We start from the raw sequence: 22264 nt of genomic DNA, 5'->3' as shown, positions 1-22264 counted from the left end.
TGCATTTCTTTCCATCAACTCAACCTGCAAGTAATTTTTTTTAGGGAATTCTGCACAAAGACTCCCAAGTCTCTTTGCACCTCATTTCTGAACCTTCTCCCCATATAGAAAGTAATTTTACATCTTTACTCCTTCTGCTAAAGTACATGACTATACATTTCCCAACATTATATTCATCTGCCACTTCTTTCCCCATTGTCCCAATCTGTCCATGTCCTTCTGTCAGTTCAGTTACTCACTAACTACCCCTCCACCTATCTCTGTATCAACCACAAACGTAGCCACAAAGCCTTCAATTCCATCATCCAAATCATTAACGTAAGAAATGAAATGGACTCAACACCAACTCCTGCAGAACACCACTAGTCACCGGCAGCTAACCCTTTGTATTCCCACACTTTGCCCCCTACCAGTCAGCCAATCTTCTATCCACACTAGTAGTTTTTCTGTAATACCATGGGCTCTTACCTTGTTTATTAGTTCATGTGTGCCACCATGTCAAAGGCATTCTGAAAATCCAAATAAACCACATCAACTGACTCTCTTTGTCAATCCTGTCTGTGACTTCCTCAAAGTATGCCAACAGATTTGTAAGGCAAGGTTTTCCCTTGAGGAAACCACACTGACTTTGGCTGACATTTTATCTAATGGACTCTAACATCTTGCCAACTACAGAAGTCAGGCTACTTGACATATAATTTCCTGTCTTCTGCCTTCTTCCCTTCTTAAAGAGTGGAATGACAATTGCAATTTAACAGTCCTCTGGAACTATTCCAGTATCTAGTGATTCTTGAAAGATCACTACTAATGCCTGTACAATCTCTTCGGCTATCTCTTTCAGAATCTGAAGCAAGTGACTTACCTTCCTTCAGACCCTTCAGCTTCCCAAGTAATTGTCTCCTTAGTAGTAACAACTATACTCACTTCTGTGCTGAACTGAGACGGTGGCCTGCATCTAAAAGGCCACTAGACCGACTGCAGCAATGAACTGGCTTCATGGCTGTGGACTCACTTTCGGGAATTTTAGTTCTGAGTGTTACTAGTTTACTTTTTATTGTTTGCATAATTTGTTCTTTTTTTTAAAAAAGCATACTGGGCGTTTGACAGTTTTTTTTATTGGGTTCTATTGGGTTTCTTTGCCTTTGTAGCTAATTTTTTTTCTGCTATAATGTATTGCATTGAACTGCTGCTGCTAAGTTAACAAATTTCACAACACATGCTGGTGATAATAAACCTGATTCTCATTCTGAGCTGGACATGAGGTTCTAGTGTTGTGAATGTTCTGTAACTCTGAATACACCCCTTTCCAAATGTTTTATTTGACCATTTTTCCTCCTAGTTTACCTTGTGATGGATACCTCTACCACTGGTCACAATCAACCCAGGGATTTCTGCTGCATCAGTGTGGAGGCTGAAAGGGTAAGGTTAACCACAGCATTTATTTTGTATATTTAGACATAGTGTGGAACAGGCCCTACTGGCCCAACATGCTGCACCACCCAGCAACCACCTATTAAAACCTAGTTTAATCACAGGACTATTTAATTTACATAACAACCAGTAATTCTTTGGACTGTGGGAGAAAACTGGAGCACCAGGTAGAAAATCAGATGGTCAGGTGGAGAATGTACAAACCCATTACAGATGGCACCGGAACTGACCTCCGACGTCGAGCTGTAATAACTGCTACACTATGATGGCATCCCAGAATTTATACATTAATTGCTGAACTCCATGTCTTTAACTGTTCCAGATTTCAACCCATTAGTTTGATTTTTACTCTTTGCACACAGTGCCTTTGCTTAAAGTAGCACTGGTTCATTCAGCAATGACAATCTATCCAGTCTATCCTGTCATCTCTATGTCTATATTTGCAGGATTTCTTAATCCCATGATAAAATTCCCAGTAGGTGGTGAGGCTGTACTAGTACAGAGTAAGTCATTCCGCACACTTCTCCAGGAACACAGCTCTTCCACTATGGCCTACTAAGTCATTTGGTTTATTTATCCTTCATAGGCTTCCTTGCCTCTGCTGCCCCTGCCCGCATTCTTGGGTTTTGATCTCAGGATTGCTACTCGTGCTAGTGAGGCCAGAAATAAGAAAATTCTAGTTTAACACATGGCTAAGGAAATGGTGCAGGAGTGAGGGCTTCAGGTTTTCAGATCATTGGGCTCTCTTCCAGGGAAGATGGGACTAGTACAGATAGGTGGTTTGCTGGCAACTGGAGGGGGTCTAAGAGCTGGTGTCCATGGGTGAGATGCCGGAGGATAGCTTGTGTTGTTTCTTTAATAAAGGCTCTAATAATAAGCCAGGAAATTATAGTCTGATTAACCTGACATCAATAGAGGGAAAGTTATTCAAGAGACCAGATATATAAGATAGACAGGGACTGATTAGGGATAGTCAACATGGCTTTGTGTGTTATAGAGTATGTTGTGGAGGCCAGCAGGAAAAATATTGCAACATGGACTGTAGCAAGGCCTTTGGCAAGGTCCTGCATGGGAGGTTTGTCAAGAATGTTCAGACACTTAACATTCAGGATGAGGTAGTAAACGGAATTCAACATTGGCTTTAGAGGAGAAACCAGAGAGTAGTTGTGGATGGTTGCCTCTGAATGAAGACCTACGATTAGTGGTGGGCCAGGTCCATTGTTGTTTGTCATCCATATCAACAGTCTGGATAATGTGGTAAACTGAATCAGCAAATTTACAGATGACACAAAAATTGAAAGTGTAGCAGACAACAAGAAAGGTTATCAAAGCTTGCAGTGGGATTTGGACTAACTGGAAGAAATGGTAGATGGAAATTAACACAGGAAAGTGTGAAGTGCTGCACTTTGGCAGGATAAACCACTGTAGGATTTGCGCAGTAGGCCATTGAAGTGCATGGTACAAAGTAATCTGGGAATAGAGATCTAATATTCCTGAAAGTGGTGTTACAGGTAGCTGGGGTTGTAAAAGAGAGTTTTTGGCACACTGGCCTTCATATAATCAATGTACTGAGTACAAGAGTTGGGTTGTTATGGTTAAGTTGAATAAGACATTGGTGAGGTCTAACTTGGAGTATTGTGTGTAGTTCTGGTCACCCACCTACAGGAAAAATGTCAATATGATTGAAAGATTACAGAGATGTTGCTGGGACTTGAGGACCTGAGTCACCAGGAAAGGTTGAATGGATTAGGACTTTATTTGCTGGAGAATGAGGAGAGATTTGATACAAAATTGAGGGGTATAGAGAAGGTAAATGCATGCAGGCTTTTTCCACTGAGTTTGGTCAAGACGAGAATGAAAGGTCATAGGTAGGAAATGAAAGGTGAAATGTAGATGCTGCCAGACCTGCTTAGGTCCACTAGCATTTTGTATTGCTCCAGATTGAGAGCATTTGGCAAGGATTCTCCTACCCCCACTAATGACCCCTTCTCCCATCTTCAACCCTCCTCCTCATCATGGACACCCCGCTCTGGATCTTTTTATTGCTAATGGCTGACGGGACATCAACTGTCTCGACTTCACCACACCTTGTTCCAATTCCAACCTCACTCCTTCTGAATGCTCTGCTCTCCACTCCCTCCGCACCAATCCTAACCTTACCATAAAACCCGCTGATGGGGGGGGGGGGGGAGGGTACACTGTAGTAGTCTGGCGTACTGACCTCCACCTTGCTGAGGCACAGTGACAACCCGCTGATACCTCCTATTTACCCCTCAAATATAAACCCACTAAGGAGCACCAGGCCATTGTCCCCCATGCCATCAATAACCTTATCAGCTCTGGGAATCTCCTCCACTGCAACCAACCTCATAGTTCCCACACCCTGCACTTCCCATTTCTACCTCCTACCCAAGATCCACAAACCTGCCTGTCCAGGTAGACCCATTGTTTCATCTTGCTCCTGCCCCACCAAACTCATTTCTGCATACTTCAATACTGTTTTATCTCCCTTTGTTCAATCCCTTCCCACCTATATTTGTGACACTTCTCATGCTCTGGACTTTTTCAATGATTTCAAGTTCCCTGGCCCACATTGTCTTATTTTCACTGTGGATGTCCAGTCCCTATATACCTCTGTCCCCCACCAGGAAGGTCTCAAAGCTCTCCATTTCTTTTTAGATTCCAGACCCAACCAGTTCCTCTCTACTACTCTCCTCCGTCTAGTGGAATTGGTCCTTACTCTTAATAATTTCTCCTTTGGTTCCTCCCACTTCCTTCAAACTAAAGCTGTAGCCATGGGCACCTGTATGCGTCCCAGCTATATCTGCCTTTTTGTTGGCTATGTGGAACAGTCCAGGTATCCATCCCCCACTTTTCCTTCGCTACATTGGTGCTGCTTCCTGCACACATGCTGAGCTCGTTGACTTCATCAACTTTGCTTTCAACTTCCACCCTGCCCTCAAATTTACCTGGCCCATTTCTAACACCTCCCTTCCCTTCCTCGATCACTGGAGACAGCTTATCTACTGATGTCTACTATAAGCCTGCAGACTCTCACAACTACCTGGACTATTCCTCTTCCACCCTGTTACTTGTAAAAATGCCATCCCCTTCTCTCAATTCCTCTGTCTCCACCGCATTTGCTCTCCCTATGCGACTCCCTTGTCCATTCTTCCCCCCAATCTCCCTCCTGGCACTTATCCTTGTAAGCGGAACAAATGCTACACCTGCCCTTACACTTCCTCCCTCACCACCATTTGGGGCCCCAGACAGTCCGTTCAGGTGAGGCAACACTTCACTTGTGAGTCTGCTGGGGTGATAGACTGTGTCCAGTGCTCCCGGTGTGGCCCTCTATAAATTGGTGAGACCCGATGCAGACTGCTGTAAACTATGCGCTGTCTGCCAGAGGAAGCAGGATCTCCCAGTGGCCATACATTTTAATTCTATGTCCCATTCCCATATGTCAATCCATGGTCTCCTCTATTGTCGAGATGAAGCCACACTCAGGTTGGAGGAACAACACCTTATATTCAGTCTGGGTAGCCTCCAACCTGATGGCATGGGCATTGATTTCTCTGACTTCTGTTAATGCCCCTCCTCCCCTTCTTACCCCATCCCTAATGTATTTTTTTCTTTTTTCTCTCTTTTCCTCTCACAATAACTCCTTGCTTGCTCTCCATCTTCCTCTGGTGCTCCCCTCCCCCTTTCTTTCTTCCAAGGCCTTCTGTCCTGTGATACTCCCCCTTCTCCAGCCTTTTGCCAATCAACTTCCCAGCTCTTAGCTTCATCCCTCCCCCTCCTGTCTTCTCCTATCATTTCGGGTCTTCCCCTCCCCCTCTCAAATCTCTTTTTTTCCCATTAGTCCTGATGAAGGGTCTCGACCCAAAACGTCGACTGTACTTCTTCCTACAGATGCTGCCTGGCCTGCTACGTTCCACCAGCATTTTGTGTGTATTGCTTGAATTTCCAGCATCTGCAGATTTTCTTGTGTTTGAGACCATCTGCAATCCTTCTTGATTATTCCAGTGAATAATCTCATTTAACCTTCCCATACTATGTGTGTTCATTTAAAATCCAATTCCATGCGTACTGTATAATGTAGTAAGCCCATAAGACATAGGAGCAGAATTAGGCTATTCAGCCCACTTGACCATTTCATCATGGCAGGTACATTTTCTCGTTTAATCTTATTCTCCTGCCTTTTTCTCACAACCTTTCACAGCTTGACTAAATAAGAACGTATAAACCTCTACCTTAAATACACCAATGACCTGGCCTCCACAGCTACCAGTGGCAATGAGTTCCATACCTTCTAGCTAACGAAATTCCTCATCTCCGTTTTAAATGGACGTTCCTCTATTCTAGGATAGTGCTTTCTGGTCTTAAAACTCCCCCACTACAGGAAATATCCCTTGCACAATCCACTCTGGGCCATTCAATAGGTTTCAGTGAGATTCCCCTCATTCTTCCAAATTCCAGCAAGTACAGACCCTGAGACGTCAAATGCTCCTCACATGATAACACTTTCCTTCACGGAATCATTCTTGTGAACCTCTTATGAACTCTCTCCAATGTTAGCGCTTCCTTTCTTAGATAAGGGGACCAAAACTGCAGTTTCTTAACTCTACCCATAAGGATTCTAAACCTTCAACTCCTATGTCACCTCTTCCTAAGGAGCTGATTTCATTTTTTAACCAATAGAGCCACCCCATCCTTCTGCCTACCGTTTGGATGTTCAGCCACGAATCGGTGATGCCCACAATGTCATACTTACCAATCTCTAACTGCACTACAAGATCATCTACTTTATTCCGTAATACTGCATGCATTCAGATATAACACTTCAGTTCTGTATTTGTCATCCTTTTTGGTTTTGTCCCCATGTTATACTGCAGTGCATCCCACTGACTACAATTTTGCCCTATCACCTGCTCGTCCTTTCTGACAGTCACACTGTATGTAGTTGTATACTAACTGCCCCATCACTCTGGTTCCCAGTTTAGTTTAAGCTCTCCCCAACAGCTCAAGCAAACCTATGAACAAGGATGTCGGTCCCTCTTAAGTTTGGGTGCAATTTAATCCTTTGATTTTCCTCTAGAACCAGCAGTGTGTTCTGGCACTGAACTCCATCTACGAGGAATCAATGCCTCGACCGGTGAAGAATATGGTTAGAGGTGAAATGCTGCCTAGTGGTTGGATCTTGCAGCCTGACAACTACAATGGGAAAGAGATTACAAGACTTATTTACTTGACTCAGGTAGGTCAGTGTGACAATATCATTGAAGATCTTAACAACATAATGAATGAAGCTGAGCTTTCTTTTCCACTGTCTTTCAGGTTGATCTTGGTGCTCCTGCTCTCCACCCCAGATTACTGGGGTCACTAGCCAGGCAGCAGCCCCTGTGTGTTGCCAACTTAGTCAGCTTGCTATCCTGATGACTTGGTTCTGAAGTTCAGAGAAAGTTGGAGGGGAGTGAATGTACAGCATCTGGTTTTGAACTCCAAACACCCTTTGCATTCAAGAATATGATTACCTCCCTAGCTGAGGTCATACACATAGGTAACATGTTCAAACTTGGGATATTTGTGCATTACTGTAAACCTCTCAAAGCAATATTTTCCAATGGACAAGACAAGCTATTTCTCAGCTGGCCATCTACAAGCTATTTGACATATTTTAACTGAAATGTACAGTAAAAACTTTTATTTTTGTATGCAAAAATCAAAGGTCCAAATTGAACTTTATTTATAAACTGATTGAAGCCTTTAATATGAAGCATTTTATACTGTTATTTCTATGGGTAATTAGTTTATATGGAACTTTAAGCATTAAATATTTTGTGGATGTTATTTTGTTTAGGTTTATTTTCTTATATATATTTTCTTCAACTGAAGCATAAGAGTGAACCACTGAACATTATATAGAACAATACAGCATAAGAACAGGCCTGTTGACGCGTGATGCTGTCCCTCTAGTTTGTTTTTAGCCTCACTCTGGCAGTGGAGGAAGTGTACAACTGGTAAGTGAGGGAATTAGGAGGAGTTAAAATAGCTGGCAACCATGGCCACAACGGATGGACAAAGTAGTTGTTGTCATCAACATAGAGGAAATCCGGATGATGTAATAAACAGAATGGAAGGAAACTCTCCAAAGCCTCTTTATTCTTCCTGTAAAGTGGCAACCAGAACTGTACACTATTCCAAATGGTGCCTAGTTTAATAAGCTCCAACACCATACATACAACATCCACTTGTATTATCAGTTTCAAGTAGCAATGGATGGGCACCCCAGATTCCTTTTTTACATCAGTGTCTCTGAGGACACTGCTATTTACTGAATACTTTCCTCCCACATTGCATCACTTGTCCAGACCGAACGGCATTTCTCTGCCCATTTTTCAAAATAGTTGGCACCCAGCTGTATCATTAGACAGCCTTCTTCACTGCCCACAACTCTTATATCGACTGCACACCAATCAGCCTGTCTGGTATTGTCCGAGCCATTTCATATTAGATCACACAGCAAAGGCACTAATACCCCCTCTCTTCTATGACCACTTGAAAATCTTTTGGATATATCTACCATGAACATCTTGCCACATTGAATTCATGTAGACAACACCCACTGCTGAAACTCAGTCATCTTTGCAACCTCCTCAAAAACTCAATCATTTGTAAGACATGATGTCCCCACACAAAGCTATGCCATTAAGTCCATGCTTTTCCCAGACATGAGTAGATCCTATCCCAAAGATCATAGAATAATTTCCCTACTACTGATGCACGACTCACTAGCCTATAATTTCCCGATTTGTTTCTAACCTGTCATTAACAAAAAAATTGGTGATTCTTCTCTGAGGCAGCACCTGTGGCTAATAAGAATTAGAAAGATCTGTATCAAGGCCTCAGCAATATCCTCTCATGCCCTTCTTAATGACCTGGGAGAGGTCTGCCTCTGAGGTCTTACTCACCTTATCAAGGAGTGTATCTGTCCTGGTAAGGCAAGGACACCACTCAAAAAATGTTATTTATATATTTATTCATTCTACTCTCAATAGTAGATCTAGATTTAAATGTCTCCTCCATCTATAGCAAAGCTAGAACTTTCCATCAGTGCCCATTTATTTTCAGGCAACAAGAGACCAAACTAATAAGGCAAGGCGGCTAGACTAAAGGCAAGTTAAGATGGGACTGAAAAATAAGAACTCTCTTCAAAATGAGTAGAGGGAAAGAATTTAAAGCCAGAGTAATACTTTTTTCAAATTATGATTATAATCAGTTGGTTCAGCCTTTGAGGTGGGAGCAATCATTTGTACAAACACTGAGAAACTCATTTCTCATACCTCACTTTAAGTTTGGCATCAGAACAAAGTGTTTGAAGTTAAGGTACAGAGCAAATCAGCAAAATTTTTTATTTTAATAACATGGAAATCTTAATTTACAATAAACTTCCACTACTAAAATATTAACAAGTGAATCTTATTCTTTCATAATCAACTTATTTTTTAAGTTATTCTGTAACACTCACCAGTGCATTATTTTTAATTAAATATTTTAATTTCACCTTTGTTTAGACTTGCACCTGAAAGGCTTGCAAGCTGACTGCTATGTGAGACAAGTTACAGCTTAGTCTCAAAGCGCAGAAACAGCTTTCCACTGTATAAAAGTCTAAAGTTTGACCAGTTTGAAACAATGAACAGTTCATTGTCAACTGCAACGTCTCAGCCAAACATCAGATTACCTAAACAAGTGGAAAGTGATCCATTTATTACCTTGTCCAATGTGAACTACAAAATATTCATTTGAATATTTGATTAAATTTAGCAGCACTGATAAAATTTAAAATATCCCCTATCCACCCAGAACAAATTGCACATTAATTGTAAAATACTGCAAAAATAGACTTGTTTTTCCTATAAATTACAATCTAAGCTTGTTGTTTTACTCAGTATATCTTGTCTCATTTGGCTTCTGGTCTTCCACTGTATTTATCTTTGGCAGTTCTGAACACATTTTAAGCACAGATTCTATCACATTGATGAAATCCTGTAAGAAAAAAAGAGTACCTAAGAAAACCAATGTCTTTAAATTAAAAATTTAAATCTTTAAATGTCTACAAATTAATAGATAAATGGGTTTAGATTTCTATTAACAGAGATGCAATTCAGTCCGCATATCTACCGTTAAATATCAAACTCACCGGGGGCCAACTCTTCTGTGAAAGGTCTCTCCAGCAACACTCTATCTCCACAGCTTTCATCAATTCCCACTCAATAAGGCTGTGAATTAGGAATGAGAGCGCATTCCACCATGACTAAAGGGAGAAATAAATGGTAAAGCCTTGAAAGAGAAATCCATTTGATTTGTACTAATATTTTTACTTCTTGTCAAATATTGCTAATACTGGTGAATACACTACACTACATTTTCTCCAAGAAACAACAAACTTAGCACCACGCTCTGCTCCCATAAATAAAACAAGCAAAGATAATTGCAAACTTAACAGATCGAGAGGGTTTAAAGGGTTCAAATTATAAACACACTATTTAAATCTTTACAGATCAGGATGATCAGAATTGTACAGCACAATAAAAGGCCCTTCAGCCCACTGTGTCCATGCTGCCCTTTCTCGACCATCTACACGAATGCCATTTCTCCACAATAGGATCGTATCTTTCTATGCCTTTCCTATTCAAATATTTAAAAATGATTGTATCTGATTCTATCAAATCCTCTGGCAACACAGTCCCTTTCTAACTCCTTCCTCTCACCTTAAACCCTTTTATTTTTGATACCCCTACTATGAGGGGAAAATTGACAATCTCTGACACAGTTCCATCAGCTCACGTCAGCCTGAGTAAAACAAGCCCAGCCCAGTACACCATATTCTTGTTATATGTGTCTTCAGACTATGCGGATTCAGTTACGCGAAGAACCTATTTCTACTAACGTCTCCTTACATGCGTCCAAAACTCACAGTTATGCAAGGAGCACTGCCTTCCCGCCAATATAAGTCACGTGCGCGCGCCTCAGTCTAACTCCCGCCAGTCTCACATTGGTTTTGGCAAGGTGTGGATGTGCGATCTTGCGCTCTTAAACTTTTGTTGGTTTTACCTATGGTGCAGTGATTTTGTGCTTGAAATATTTAACTACGCCTCCTAAGCATCCGATGTCATATCCTGGGCCATCAGCCGAGCGGCAGAGAACCTCTTTAACACTTGAAAAAAAGTTGGAAATTATAAACAGTGCAGCATCAGATTAAGGTAACACAGCTCTGGGACACTACTGCCAGGAACAGAATCTTGCCTTTAAAGTTATTTTGTTGCTTGACTATGTGCCAGCCCATCCTAAACTTTTGGACAGCATTCATCCTATCATAACTGTGTTTCCTACCGCCTAAAACAACATCGCTGATTCAACCACTTGACCAAGGTGTGATCCACATTCAAGGCGTATTTTTTTTTATGGCGAACTATCTCCCAGATGCTGCAAGCAACAGACGATTTTGAAAATCCTGGGAGTTTACCAATGGTGAGGGAATGGTGGAAGTCGGAACACTTGGCGCAAATGGCGATGGACATGGACCCAAGTTTAGAACGGAGTCAGCATTTTAATCATTCCCTGCCGTCAACCCTTCTTCCTTACAAGCAAATTAATGCTAAAAAATAAAATGCTGCTAAGCAAACAACCCTCACCACTTTCTTCAAACCTGTGCCGGCAGTTCTAACAGTTCTGTGAGTCTTCCTTCACCCCTTGCTGTGCTTGATTTGATCCTGATGACCAAAACGATCCATGCACCTTATCCACGTAAAGCTGCTCGACACTACAACAGCCACTCACCTCCCGGAGCGAACACACCTGCCACTGTTGGTGAGTACTGTACACCCTAGTATGTTAACTTCCTATGATTTATTACATTGAATATTGCCTTAAATTGAAGAAATATAATACAAATGTGCCTTGTGGTACTGCTTTTGTGTCGAATTGGTATGAATAAATTACAGATAAAACATATTTAGGAGGCCCTCTGGAACGAATCCCTATTTTCTTCATTTAAATCATTATTCACATTATGCAATTTCACATCATGCGTCGACTGCGAGGAACATATCCCCCGCATATAATGAGGATAGGGTGTACATCCAATCTCTCCCCATAACTAGTTCCATAATCCAGGCACAACCATATCCTTCTTCAGCATGGCCACCAGAACATAACACACTACGTGTAGTATTACCAGTACATCCTAAATCTTATATTCTGTGCTCCAAATATGAAGTTAACAATTCAATATGTTTTCTTCACCACCCTATTAACTATGTTGCCATAGGGAATTATAGACTCCAACACCAAGATTCCTTTGTTCATCAATGCCCCACTGTGTGTGTGTGTGTATATATAATGTGAAGATTGGGAATTAATATTAGTTAAAGTTAATAGATATGTTTTGGGAGCAGTCTATATAGGTGCTGCATGCAGATGTCATGAAGGTGGACAAATCTCCAGAGAAGAGCGAGGTACATCCAAGAAGACTATGTGAAGTAAGAGAAGGAATTGCAAGAGCCCTCACCGAGATATTTGAAACATTGCTGTCCACTGGCAAGCTGTTAGAACACTGGACAATAGTAAACGTTGTGCCTTAAAGAGGGCTTTAAGTATAGATCTGATAATTATGTAACTATTAGTCTAACTTACATGATTGAAACATTGCTAGAAGGCACTCAGGGATAAGATATAGTTATGCTTGGGAAGGCGGGTTGATTAGGAGTAGTCAACGTGACTAGTGCATGGGAGATTGTCTTACAAATTTTACTGAGATTTTTGAATGAAGTGAGAAAGGTTGGTTGACAAGGTAGGAGATGTATATATGTATTTCAGCAAAAGTTTTAGTAAGGTTCTCTGGTTGGCTGCTCTAGAAGGTTAGATCACATGGAGAGAGGTAAACTAAATGTAAAACTCTCCCCATAACGTTTGACACCCTGACTAATCAAGAGCGTATCAACCCAATGACTTGGCCTCCACAGCTGTCTGTGGCAATGAATTGCACCTTCTGGCTAAAGAAATTTCTCTTCATCTCAGTTCTAAATGGATGCCCCTTTTCTCTGAGGCTGTGCCCTCTGGTCTTGGATCTCTCCCATTATTGAATACATCCCATGCACATCCACTCTATCTAAGCCTTTCAGTATTTGATAGATTTCAATGAGATTTCCCCCTCACTCTTCTAAGCTCCAGTGAGTACAAGCTCAGAGCCATCAACACTTCTCAAGTGTTAACCCTTTCAATCCCAAGATCATTCTCGTGAACTTCCTCTGGACCCCTTCAATGCCAACACGTTCTTTTTAAGATAATGTGCCCAAAACTGCTCACAATATTCCAAGTGTAGTCTGCCTAATACCCCATAATGCCTTAGCAATATATTTTAGTCATCTCAAAATTAAAGTTAATATTTCATTTCCCTTCATTACCACTGACTCAACCTGCAAGTTAATCTTCAGGGAATCCTGCACGAGGACTCCAAAGTCCCTTTGCACTTCTGATTTCTGAATTTTCTCCCCATTTAGAAAATAGTCTACACCTTTTTTCCCTTCCACCAAAGTGCATAACCATACACATCCCTATGATGTATTCCATCTGCCACTTCTTTTTCCATTCTCCTAATCTGTCTAAATCCTTCTGTTGGCTCCCTGCTTCCTCAACACTACCTGCCTCTCCATCTACCTTCATTCATACGCAAACCTGGCCACAAAACCATCAATTCAATCATTGAAATCACTGACATGTAACATGAAAAGAAATGGTCTCAACACCAACCCCTTCAGACTACCACTAGTCACTGGCATCCAACCAGAAAAGACCCCCTTTATTACCACTCTTTGCTTCCTACTGGTCAGCCAATCTTCTATCCATGCTAGTGTCTTCCCTGTTATACCATGCGCTCTTGTTAAGCAGCCTCATGTGTCGCACTGTCAAAGGCCTTTTGAAAATCAAAGTAAATAACACCCACTGGCTCTCCCTTGACTTCATCCTTACCAAAAAAATGCTGTCCCCGAGCTCTTCGAAGACAGAATCATCTGCTCCTCATCTATTTTGCCAGGTCCTCTCATATTCCCCAAATCAGGCTTTCCCTCAGTTTAGGAAATTAACTTGACACCTTCCATAGCTACCTTGAAACTTAAGGGTTGTGGTCACAGTTTCCAAACTGTTTGCCAACTGACACTTCCCACCACTAGCCCAGTCTAATTTCTTTAGATAAGCAAAGTCTCTGGTAGGACTATTTACATATCATCTCAAAATCTCTCGAATACTTTTAACATATTCTTCCCCATCTAAATGCTGATTGTAATAATTTAATCTTTGCATGAAATGATTCTTGCATTAAAGTAAAAGAATTGAACTTGCAAGCCCTCCATTGTCCATAACCTAGTTCTGCCTGCTCAACCCACTGGACTTGCTTGATTTATCCTCTATACTTGGCAGGTCAACCTCCTCAGTAGTGTAAACAAGTGGCCCTGCTAGGAAATTGGTTCCTTTCCAGTTTAGATGTAGCCTTTCTTTATACAGATCATACCTGTCCCAGAAGCAATCCTAGTGATGTAAATACCTAAAGCCCTCCTTCTTTCAGCAGTTCTTCAGCATTCAGCCTTTCAGAGAGTCATACAACATGGAAACAGACCTTTCAGCCAAAGCAGTCAATGCCAACTAAAATGCTCACCTAAGCTAGTCCCATCTGACCACATTTGGCCCATATCACTTTTCAGCCATATACATGTCCAGTTGTCTTTTAAATATTGTTAATGTACCTGCCTCTAGTTCTTGATTCCCCAGTCCCAGGAAAAAGTCCGTGTGCATTCACGTTACATATGCCACTCTTCATTTTATGCACCACTGTAAGATAGCCACTCATTTTCCTCCATTCCAGTGAAAAATTCCAAACTGCTAAACTGTTAAAACTGAGAAGTATTTATGAGCACATTGCCCATCTCTTGCAACTCTACACATAGACGTCCCGCTTTGGTCTTTGAGGGGGGGCCTAATCTCTTCCTAGTTATTCTTTTTCCTCTCAACATACTTGTAACATCTCTTTGGATTCTCGTTAATCTAATCTTCCAAAGCTATCTTGTGCCCTCTTCTGATTTCCTTAAGTATACTCGTACAGGGATTCACTTGATTCCAGCCGCCGGTGTCTGAACAATGCACTTCTTTTTCCCGACATTTATTCATCCCCTTCTCTAATTTTTCCCTTTACTTGCACAGGGAGCAATCCTGAGATTCTAACATTAGAGGTCCTGCTTTTTAACCAATTCCCAAATTCATGCTACAGGACTGCATCCCCCTGTCACTCTAAGTCATTCATATCAAAGTGTACATCATCCCTGGCTGTTCTCCCTCCCCCTTTAGAATGTTCCATACCTATTCAAGACACAGCTCACTGTGGCACTACAAAGGTGAAGATCTCAGCAACAAAAATAAGCATCTGTTCCCCTCACTAACGAATCCCCTACAACTAGCACTCACCTATACTTTGTCTTCTCCTGCATCACAGCCACTTATGGTACCACAAACTGCTATCACTTTCCCGAGAGGCCACCACCACTAACAGTATCCAAAACCCATAACCCCTCTCTGTGTCTGTGGCATGACCAACTCATTAAATGTATGATCTTCTACATTTTTCACATCCAAAATACTCTATATCTTCTGCTCCAATTGATCTGTGTAGTCTGATAGGATTTGCAGCTGGACACACTTTTGGAAAGTATAATCACCAGGTACATTCAATATGTTCCTCATCTCCACATCCTCGGTATCTACGGGTGAGGTGCCAGAGGATTGGAGGATAGCTCATGTTGTTCTGTTGTTTAAAAAAGGCTCAAAAAGTAATCTGGGAAATTATAGGCTGGTAAGTTTGATGTCTGTAGTAGGTAAATTATTGGAAGAAGTACTAAGAGATAGGATCTACAAGTATTTAGATAGACAGGGAGAGTCAACACAGCTTTGTGCGTGGTAGGTCATGTTTGACAAATCTATTAAGAGTTTTTTGAGGAGGTTACCAGGAAAGTGGATGAAGGGAAGGCAGTGGATGTTGTCTACATGGACTTTAGTAAGGCCTTTGACAAGGTCCTGCATGGGAGGTTAGTTAGGAAGATTCAGTCGCTAGGTATACATGGTGAGGTAGTAAACTGGATTAGACATTGGCTCAATGGGAGAAGTCAGAGAGTGGTAGTGGAGGATTGCTTCTCTGAGTGGAGGACTATGACTAGTAGTGTGCCACAGGGATTAGTGCTGGGTCCATTGTTATTTGTCATCTATATCAATGATCTGGATGATAATGTGGTAAATTGGATCAGCAAATTTGCTGATGATACAAAGATTGGAGGTGTAGTGGACAGTGAGGAAGGTTTTCAAAGCTTGCAGAGGGATCTGGACCAGCTGGAAAAATGGGCTAAAAATGGCAGATGGAGCTTGATACAGACAAGTGTGAGGTATTGCACTTTGGAAGGAAAAACCAAGGTAGAACATACAAGGTAAATGGTAGGGCACTGAGGAGTGCAGTAGTACAGAGGGATCTAGGAATACAGATAAAAAATACCCTAAAAGTGGCGTCACAGGTAGATAGGGTAATAAATACAGCTTTTGGTACATTGGCCTTTATAAATCAAAGTATTGAGTATAGGAGTTGGAATGTTGTGGTGAGGTTGTATAAGGCATTGGTGAGGCCGAATTTGGAGTATTGTGTACAGTTTTGGTCACCGAATTACAGGAAGGATATTAATAAGGTGGAAAGATGCAGAGAAGGTTTACAAGGATGTTGCCGGGACTTGAGAAACAGAGTTAACGAGAAGGGTTGAATAGGCTAGGACTTTATTCCCTGGAGCATAGAAGAATGAGGGGAGACTTGAAAGAGGTACATAAAATTATGATGGGTATAATAATTTATTATATTATTATAATAATATATTATTATGTATACATAATATACATTTTATGTTGAATGCAAGCAGGTTTTTTCCACTGAGGCTAGGGGAGAAAAAAACCCCAGAGGATATGGGTTCAGGGTGAAGGGGGAAAAGTTTAAAGGGAACATTAGAGGGGGCTTCTTCACACAGAGTGGTGGGAGCGTGATACGAGCTGCCAGATGAACTTGTAAATGTGGGCTCACTTTTAACATTTAAGAAAATCTTGGACAGGTACATGAGAGGTGTATGGAGGGATATGGGCCAGGTGCAGGTCAGTGGGGACTAGGCAGAAAAATGGTTCGGCACAGCCAAGAGAAAGGAAAGAAAGGCCTGTTTCTGTGCTGTAATGTTCTATGGTTCTATCCTGTAGGAGCAGTGTACTACTATCCACCTTCCAAATCCTTTATCCTCAGTCCCTTCTACTAAGAAAAATGTTTTAGCTGGTCATCATGCACCCTCCTTACTGAAGCCTGATGCTCACCAGAGCAGTACACTACTAAATATTCTTAACTGCATACAAAATAAATTACACTATTTTCAGGACATTTTGCAGTGATACTTGTTCATAAGTAATTTATCCATGGGTCAGTTCACGCGATTTCTCTGCAGACTGTACACCCTGTTTAAAAGGACTAAATCTCTGTCGGCAACATCAGGGAACCTGCATTAAAATAAACAGTTGAGTCTACACATGCCGAAATCCTTTGCTGCTGTCAGTTTCACAGCATGATGACATCAGATATAGTCATTCTGCCAAATACATTAATTAAATATCTAATGACTGAAGACGGCAAGTGCAGCTGACAGTTTACATGAACATTTAGAATGGTGTAAATCATATTTCAAAAACAGTTAAGCAAAAGTTACCTTTGGACTTTGCATGTGCACTGCATAAGAAATGTTCTTCTCACTAAACATTAACTGAAGGGGAACAGGGGCATGGAAACCATTCTTCCACAAAGCAAGGAGCTCTCTAAGTAAATGCTGGATAGATCTGTGATAAGAAGTTTCTTCTCCAGAATCCTTCATGGCAGAATCAGATAACGGAACTTCACCTGCAACTGCAAAGAGAGAGAAAACTCATCTGGGTTGGCATGAATCTATACTAGAACAAAAGCACGGATGTTACACATCTCTTGAAACAAAGGGAAGGATTTCATCTGTGAGTAAGATAAACCCTTTATTTATTATTAGCCTCACAAATAGGGTTTAAACATATGGAGTAGAAAGACAAATATAGTTAAATTCTGGTTCAAAGAAAGGGGCCTTTTCTGGTTGGCAACAGTAACTAGTGGTGTTATACAGGGTTTGGTGTTCGGATTGCTTCTTTTCACAATGCATGTCAATGATCTGGAGGAAGGAATTGATGGCTTTGGGGCCAAGTTTATTTATGACAGAAAGCTAGGTAGAGGGGCAGATAGTGTAGGTAAATATACAGTCATTTACTTTGGTAGGAAGAATAAAGGCATAGACTGTTTTCTAAATGGGGAACAAATTCAGAAATGAGATAAAAGAACTTGAGAGTCCTCCTGCAGGATTTCCTGAAGGTTAACTTGCAGGTTAAGTCGATAGTAAGAAAGGCCAATGCAATTTTAGCATTCATTTGAGAGGACTAAAATATAAAAGCAAGGATATAATGCTGAGGCTTTATAAGTCATTGATCAGACCACATTTGGAGTATAGTGAGCAGATTTGGGCCCCTTATCTAATAAAGGATGCACTGTCTTTGGAGAGGGTCCAGAGAAGGTTCACAATAATGATCCCATGAAGGTAAAGCTTAACATATGAGGAGTGTTAGATGGTTCTGGGCCTATACTCACTGGAGTTTAGAAGAATGAGGGGCAATCTCATTAACATGTATCGAAAACTGAAAAGCCTAAATAGAGCAGACATAGAGAGGATGTTTCCAATAGTGAGGGAGTCTAGGACCAGAAGGCATATCTTCAAAATTCAAGCACATCCCTTCAGGACAGAGATGGGGAAAAATTTCTTCAGCCAGACAGTAGTGGATCTGTAGAATTCATTGCCGCAGATGGCTATGGAAGCCAAGTCAATGGGTATATTTAAAACTGAGGTTGATAGGTTCGTGATTAGTAAGGTTGCCGAAGGTTACAGGGAGAAGGCAGGACAATGGGTTGAGAGGGATAATAAATCAGACATAATCAAATGGCTGAGCAGACTAAATGGCCTTAATGGCCTAATTCTGCTCATAGAAACAAAGAAAACCTACAGCACAATACAGGCCCTTCGGCCCACAGAACTATGCCGAACATGTCCTTACCTGAGAAATTACCAAGGGTTACCCATAGCCCTCCATTTTTCTGATCTCCAAATACCTGCCCAGGACTCTCTTAAAAGAGCCTATCGTATCTGTCTCTACCACTATTGGCGGCAGCCCATTCCACGCACTCACCACTCTCTGCATTAAAAAAAACTTACCCCTGATGTCTCCTCTGTACCTACTTCCAAGCACATTAAAGCTGTGACCTCTCGTGCTAGCCATTTCAGCCCTGGGAAAAAGCCTCTGACTATCTACACGATTAAAGGTGTATCATCTTATACACCTCTATCAGGTCACCTCTCATCTGTCACTCCAAGGAAAAAAGGTTGAGTTCACTGAACCTATTTTCATAAGGCATGCTCCCCAATCCAGGCAACATCCTTGTAAATCTCCTCTGCATCCTTTCTATGGCTTCCACATCCTTCCTGTAGTGAGGCAACCAGAACTGAGCACAGTACTCCAAGTGGGGTCTGACCAGGGTCCTATAAGCTGCAACATTACCTCTCGGCTCCTAAACTCAATCCCACTTTTGATTAAGGCTAATGCACCATATGTTTTCTTAACCACAGTCAGCTTGCACAGCAGCCTTGACTGTCCTATGGAATTGATCCCCAAGATCCCTCTGATCCTCCACAATTACCATTAATACTATATTCTGTCATCATATTTGACCTACCAAAATGAACCACTTCACACTTATCTGGGTTGAACTCCAGCTGCCACTTCTCAGCCCAGTTTTGCATCCTATCAATGTCCCGCTATAACCTCTGACAGCCCTCCACACTATCCACAACACCTCCAACCTTTGTGACCTCCGCAAATTTACTAACCCATACCTCCACTTCTTCATCCAGGTCATTTATAAAAATCATGACAATCCTGTTATTATTAATTACACTTTTCCAGAATCTGTCTCCCTATCTGCTCCTTGACGTCCCTGTTACTATTGGGTGGTTGATAAAAAACACCCAGTAGAGCTATTGACCCTGTCCTGTTCCTAACTTCCATCCACAGAGACTCCATAGACAATTCCTCCATGTTTTCCTTTTCTATGGCCATGACATTATCTCTGATTGACAGTGCCACATCACCCCCCTCTTTTGCCTCCCTCCTTGTCCTTTCTGAAACATCTAAAGCCTGGCACTTGAAGCAACCATTCCTGCCCCTGAGCCATCCCAGTCTCTGTAAAGGCCACAATATCATAGTTCCAAGTACCTATCCATGCCCTAAGCTCATCCAATTTGTTCATAATACTCCTTGCATTAAAATACACACATCTCAAACCATCGGTCTCAGCGCGTCCCTTCTTGATCAGCTGCCTATCCCTCCCTCTCGCACTATCTCCAAGCTTTCTCTATTTGTGAGCCAACCGCCTCTTTCTCCATCTCTTCTGTTTGGTTCCAACCCCCCAGCAATCCTAGTTTAAACTCTCCCCAATAGCTTTAGCAAACCTCCTCGCCAGGATATCAGTCCCCCTGGGATTCAAGTGCAACCTGTCCTTTTTGCTCCTATGTCTTATGGACATATGGTCTAATGAAAAGCACAATAAAAACCTTCATGACTGAGAACAACTTCAGTCGTCATGCATGCCTGTGTTATCATATCACAGCTAAATCATGGGTTTATTCCCCAGGCCAGGGCTTGAAAAGTTCACCCAGGCTGCCACTTACCTCCTCCAGTGACTTTCACCTAAACCTTACAAATCAACATAAAGTGCAATTGAAAAGAGAAGTAGAAGGAGATTTCCAGTGAACTTCCAAAGTATTTAAATAATTTTGAAAACTTTTTCTTTGTGAGTTCCATTGTAGCTCAGATTGACTATCACGTGTGTTATCCAAATGTGGGGTATTTGATGGCTGAAATGTCCCAAGAATGCAATAAGCACTTTCTCAACAAGTCTACCTTAAGTTACAGATCATTTGCTTCACTAGCAAAATCATACAAATACATTTAGACCTCAATCTTAAATACTAATCTCAGTAAGAACATTAACTGCAGTCACTACAATTTATGAACTACATTTTTTTACATCAAAAAGGTAGAAGAAATATAGGATACCGGAAGAAAATAAAGTCAGTCAGTTATTCCAATTTCTTACCTAATAGAGAAGCAAGCTCCACAGTGTACCTTGCAAGGGCCTGTTCAATTACTGGGCAGATATACTGTAAGAAAAAGGTTGCAATAAATCAGAAGTGCCACCTCTTAATTAATGAGTTTCCAAAAAAAGTGATGAACTTAGTTCATCAAGCCATTTGGAGGTTCCCCAAAATAGGTCTTAATGAGCAATTGGTTCCACCAGTGATTTTAGTTCCACTCTGCACAAACCATATATTCTCTTCCCAATCCCATCACAGGCCTCTTGCATTCCTTTGTCTTGTGCTCATCTACATTCTCCTTAAATGTATCTACACTATTTGTCTCAACCAATCCCCTTCATTGTGAGCTCTGCCTTCAAATCACTCTCCATTTTCCTTCTTAGATTTATAAGTGAACAGCTTAGTGAACAATAACAGAACTCAGCAGGTCAGGCAGCATCTATGAGAGAGAAACAGAGTTTCAGGTCTTTAACCTTTCATCAAAAGCAGCGAAAGTCAGAAAGAAACAGGTTTTAAACTGCAGCTGAGTGGAGCAAAGAAAGGGAATGTCTGAACAGTTGGAGACCAAGAGAGACTGAATGGCACAAGTAGTGGTGATACTGGCTGAGAGGGGATAGGTTTGTTAATCCAGTTTATTTGTCCGGAGGAGGCTTATTGGATAAAAGAACAAGAGCAGAGTGAAAAAAATAAACAACAAAAGACAAACTTCTCCAATCTACATGACCTGAAACCCCAGCAAGTCCTTTTGCCCTTTCCCCTCTCATTCAAAATAAGAACACCATTACCCTTCAACTTCCCCTACCTTGACATTCAGAGTCACACAACATGCAGACAGGCCTTTTGGCCTACTATATCCATGTTAACCATCAAATCCCATCTATACGAATCCCATTTACAGCAATTAGTCCATAATCTTATCACAATGAGAGAATCTGCAGATGCTGGAAATCCAAGCAACACACACAAAATGTTGGAGGAACTCAACAAGCCAGGCAGCATCTATGGGAAAAGGTGCAACTGATGTTTCGGGCCAAGACCCTTCAGCAGGACTGGAGAAAAAAGATGAGGAGTAGATTTAAAAGGTGGGGGAGGGAAGAGTAAAACACAAAGTGAGGTGAAACCAGGAGGGGAGAGATGAAGGAAATAAATGGGAAGTTCAATGGTGAAAGGGGTATAGGGCTGGAGAAGGGAGGAGTCTGATAGGTGGGGATAGAAGGCCATGGAAGAAAGAAAAGGGGGAGGAACACTAGAGGGAGGTGATGGGCAGGCAAGAAGATAAGGTGAGAGAAGGAAAAGGGATGGGGAATGGTGAAGGAGAAGGCAGAGGCCATTACCAGAAGTCCGAGAAATCAATGTTCATGCCATCAGGTTGGAGGCTACCCAGACAGAATCTACGTTGGGTTTCACCGATATACAGGAGGCCACGCCGACAGCCCCGGACACAGTAAATGAACCCAACAGACTCACAGGTGAAGTGTCGCCTCACCTAGAAGGGCTTG

At 41.6% G+C, this 22264-nt stretch overlaps 2 protein-coding genes across 6 annotated transcripts in view; one reads left to right on the top strand and one right to left on the bottom strand.

The window, feature by feature from the left end:
- Window positions 1–8677, top strand: part of stard9 (StAR-related lipid transfer (START) domain containing 9) — a 438377-nt gene extending 429700 nt beyond the window's left edge. For all 4 annotated transcript variants that reach the window (XM_073040494.1, XM_073040495.1, XM_073040497.1 and 1 more), the window contains 3 exons: window positions 1340–1419; window positions 6530–6688; window positions 6769–8677. In XM_073040494.1, the coding sequence (XP_072896595.1) occupies window positions 1340–1419; window positions 6530–6688; window positions 6769–6867 (338 nt within the window). In that variant the 3' untranslated portion in view covers window positions 6868–8677. The remainder of the gene's footprint in view (window positions 1–1339; window positions 1420–6529; window positions 6689–6768) is intronic.
- Window positions 8678–8829: 152 nt separating this feature from the next.
- cdan1 (codanin 1) overlaps window positions 8830–22264 on the bottom strand; it is a 217538-nt gene continuing 204103 nt past the window's right edge. For both annotated transcript variants that reach the window (XM_073040499.1, XM_073040500.1), the window contains 4 exons: window positions 20768–20831; window positions 17256–17449; window positions 9632–9745; window positions 8830–9477 (listed from right to left, as the gene is read on the bottom strand). In XM_073040499.1, coding sequence (XP_072896600.1) covers window positions 9373–9477; window positions 9632–9745; window positions 17256–17449; window positions 20768–20831 — 477 coding nt within the window. In that variant the 3' untranslated portion in view covers window positions 8830–9372. The remainder of the gene's footprint in view (window positions 9478–9631; window positions 9746–17255; window positions 17450–20767; window positions 20832–22264) is intronic.

This window comes from Hemitrygon akajei, chromosome 3 (genome assembly GCF_048418815.1).
Source record: "Hemitrygon akajei chromosome 3, sHemAka1.3, whole genome shotgun sequence".
NCBI lineage: Eukaryota > Metazoa > Chordata > Chondrichthyes > Myliobatiformes > Dasyatidae > Hemitrygon > Hemitrygon akajei.
Note: the sequence above shows the minus strand (reverse complement) of the source record. Positions and strands in the feature narration are given on the sequence as shown.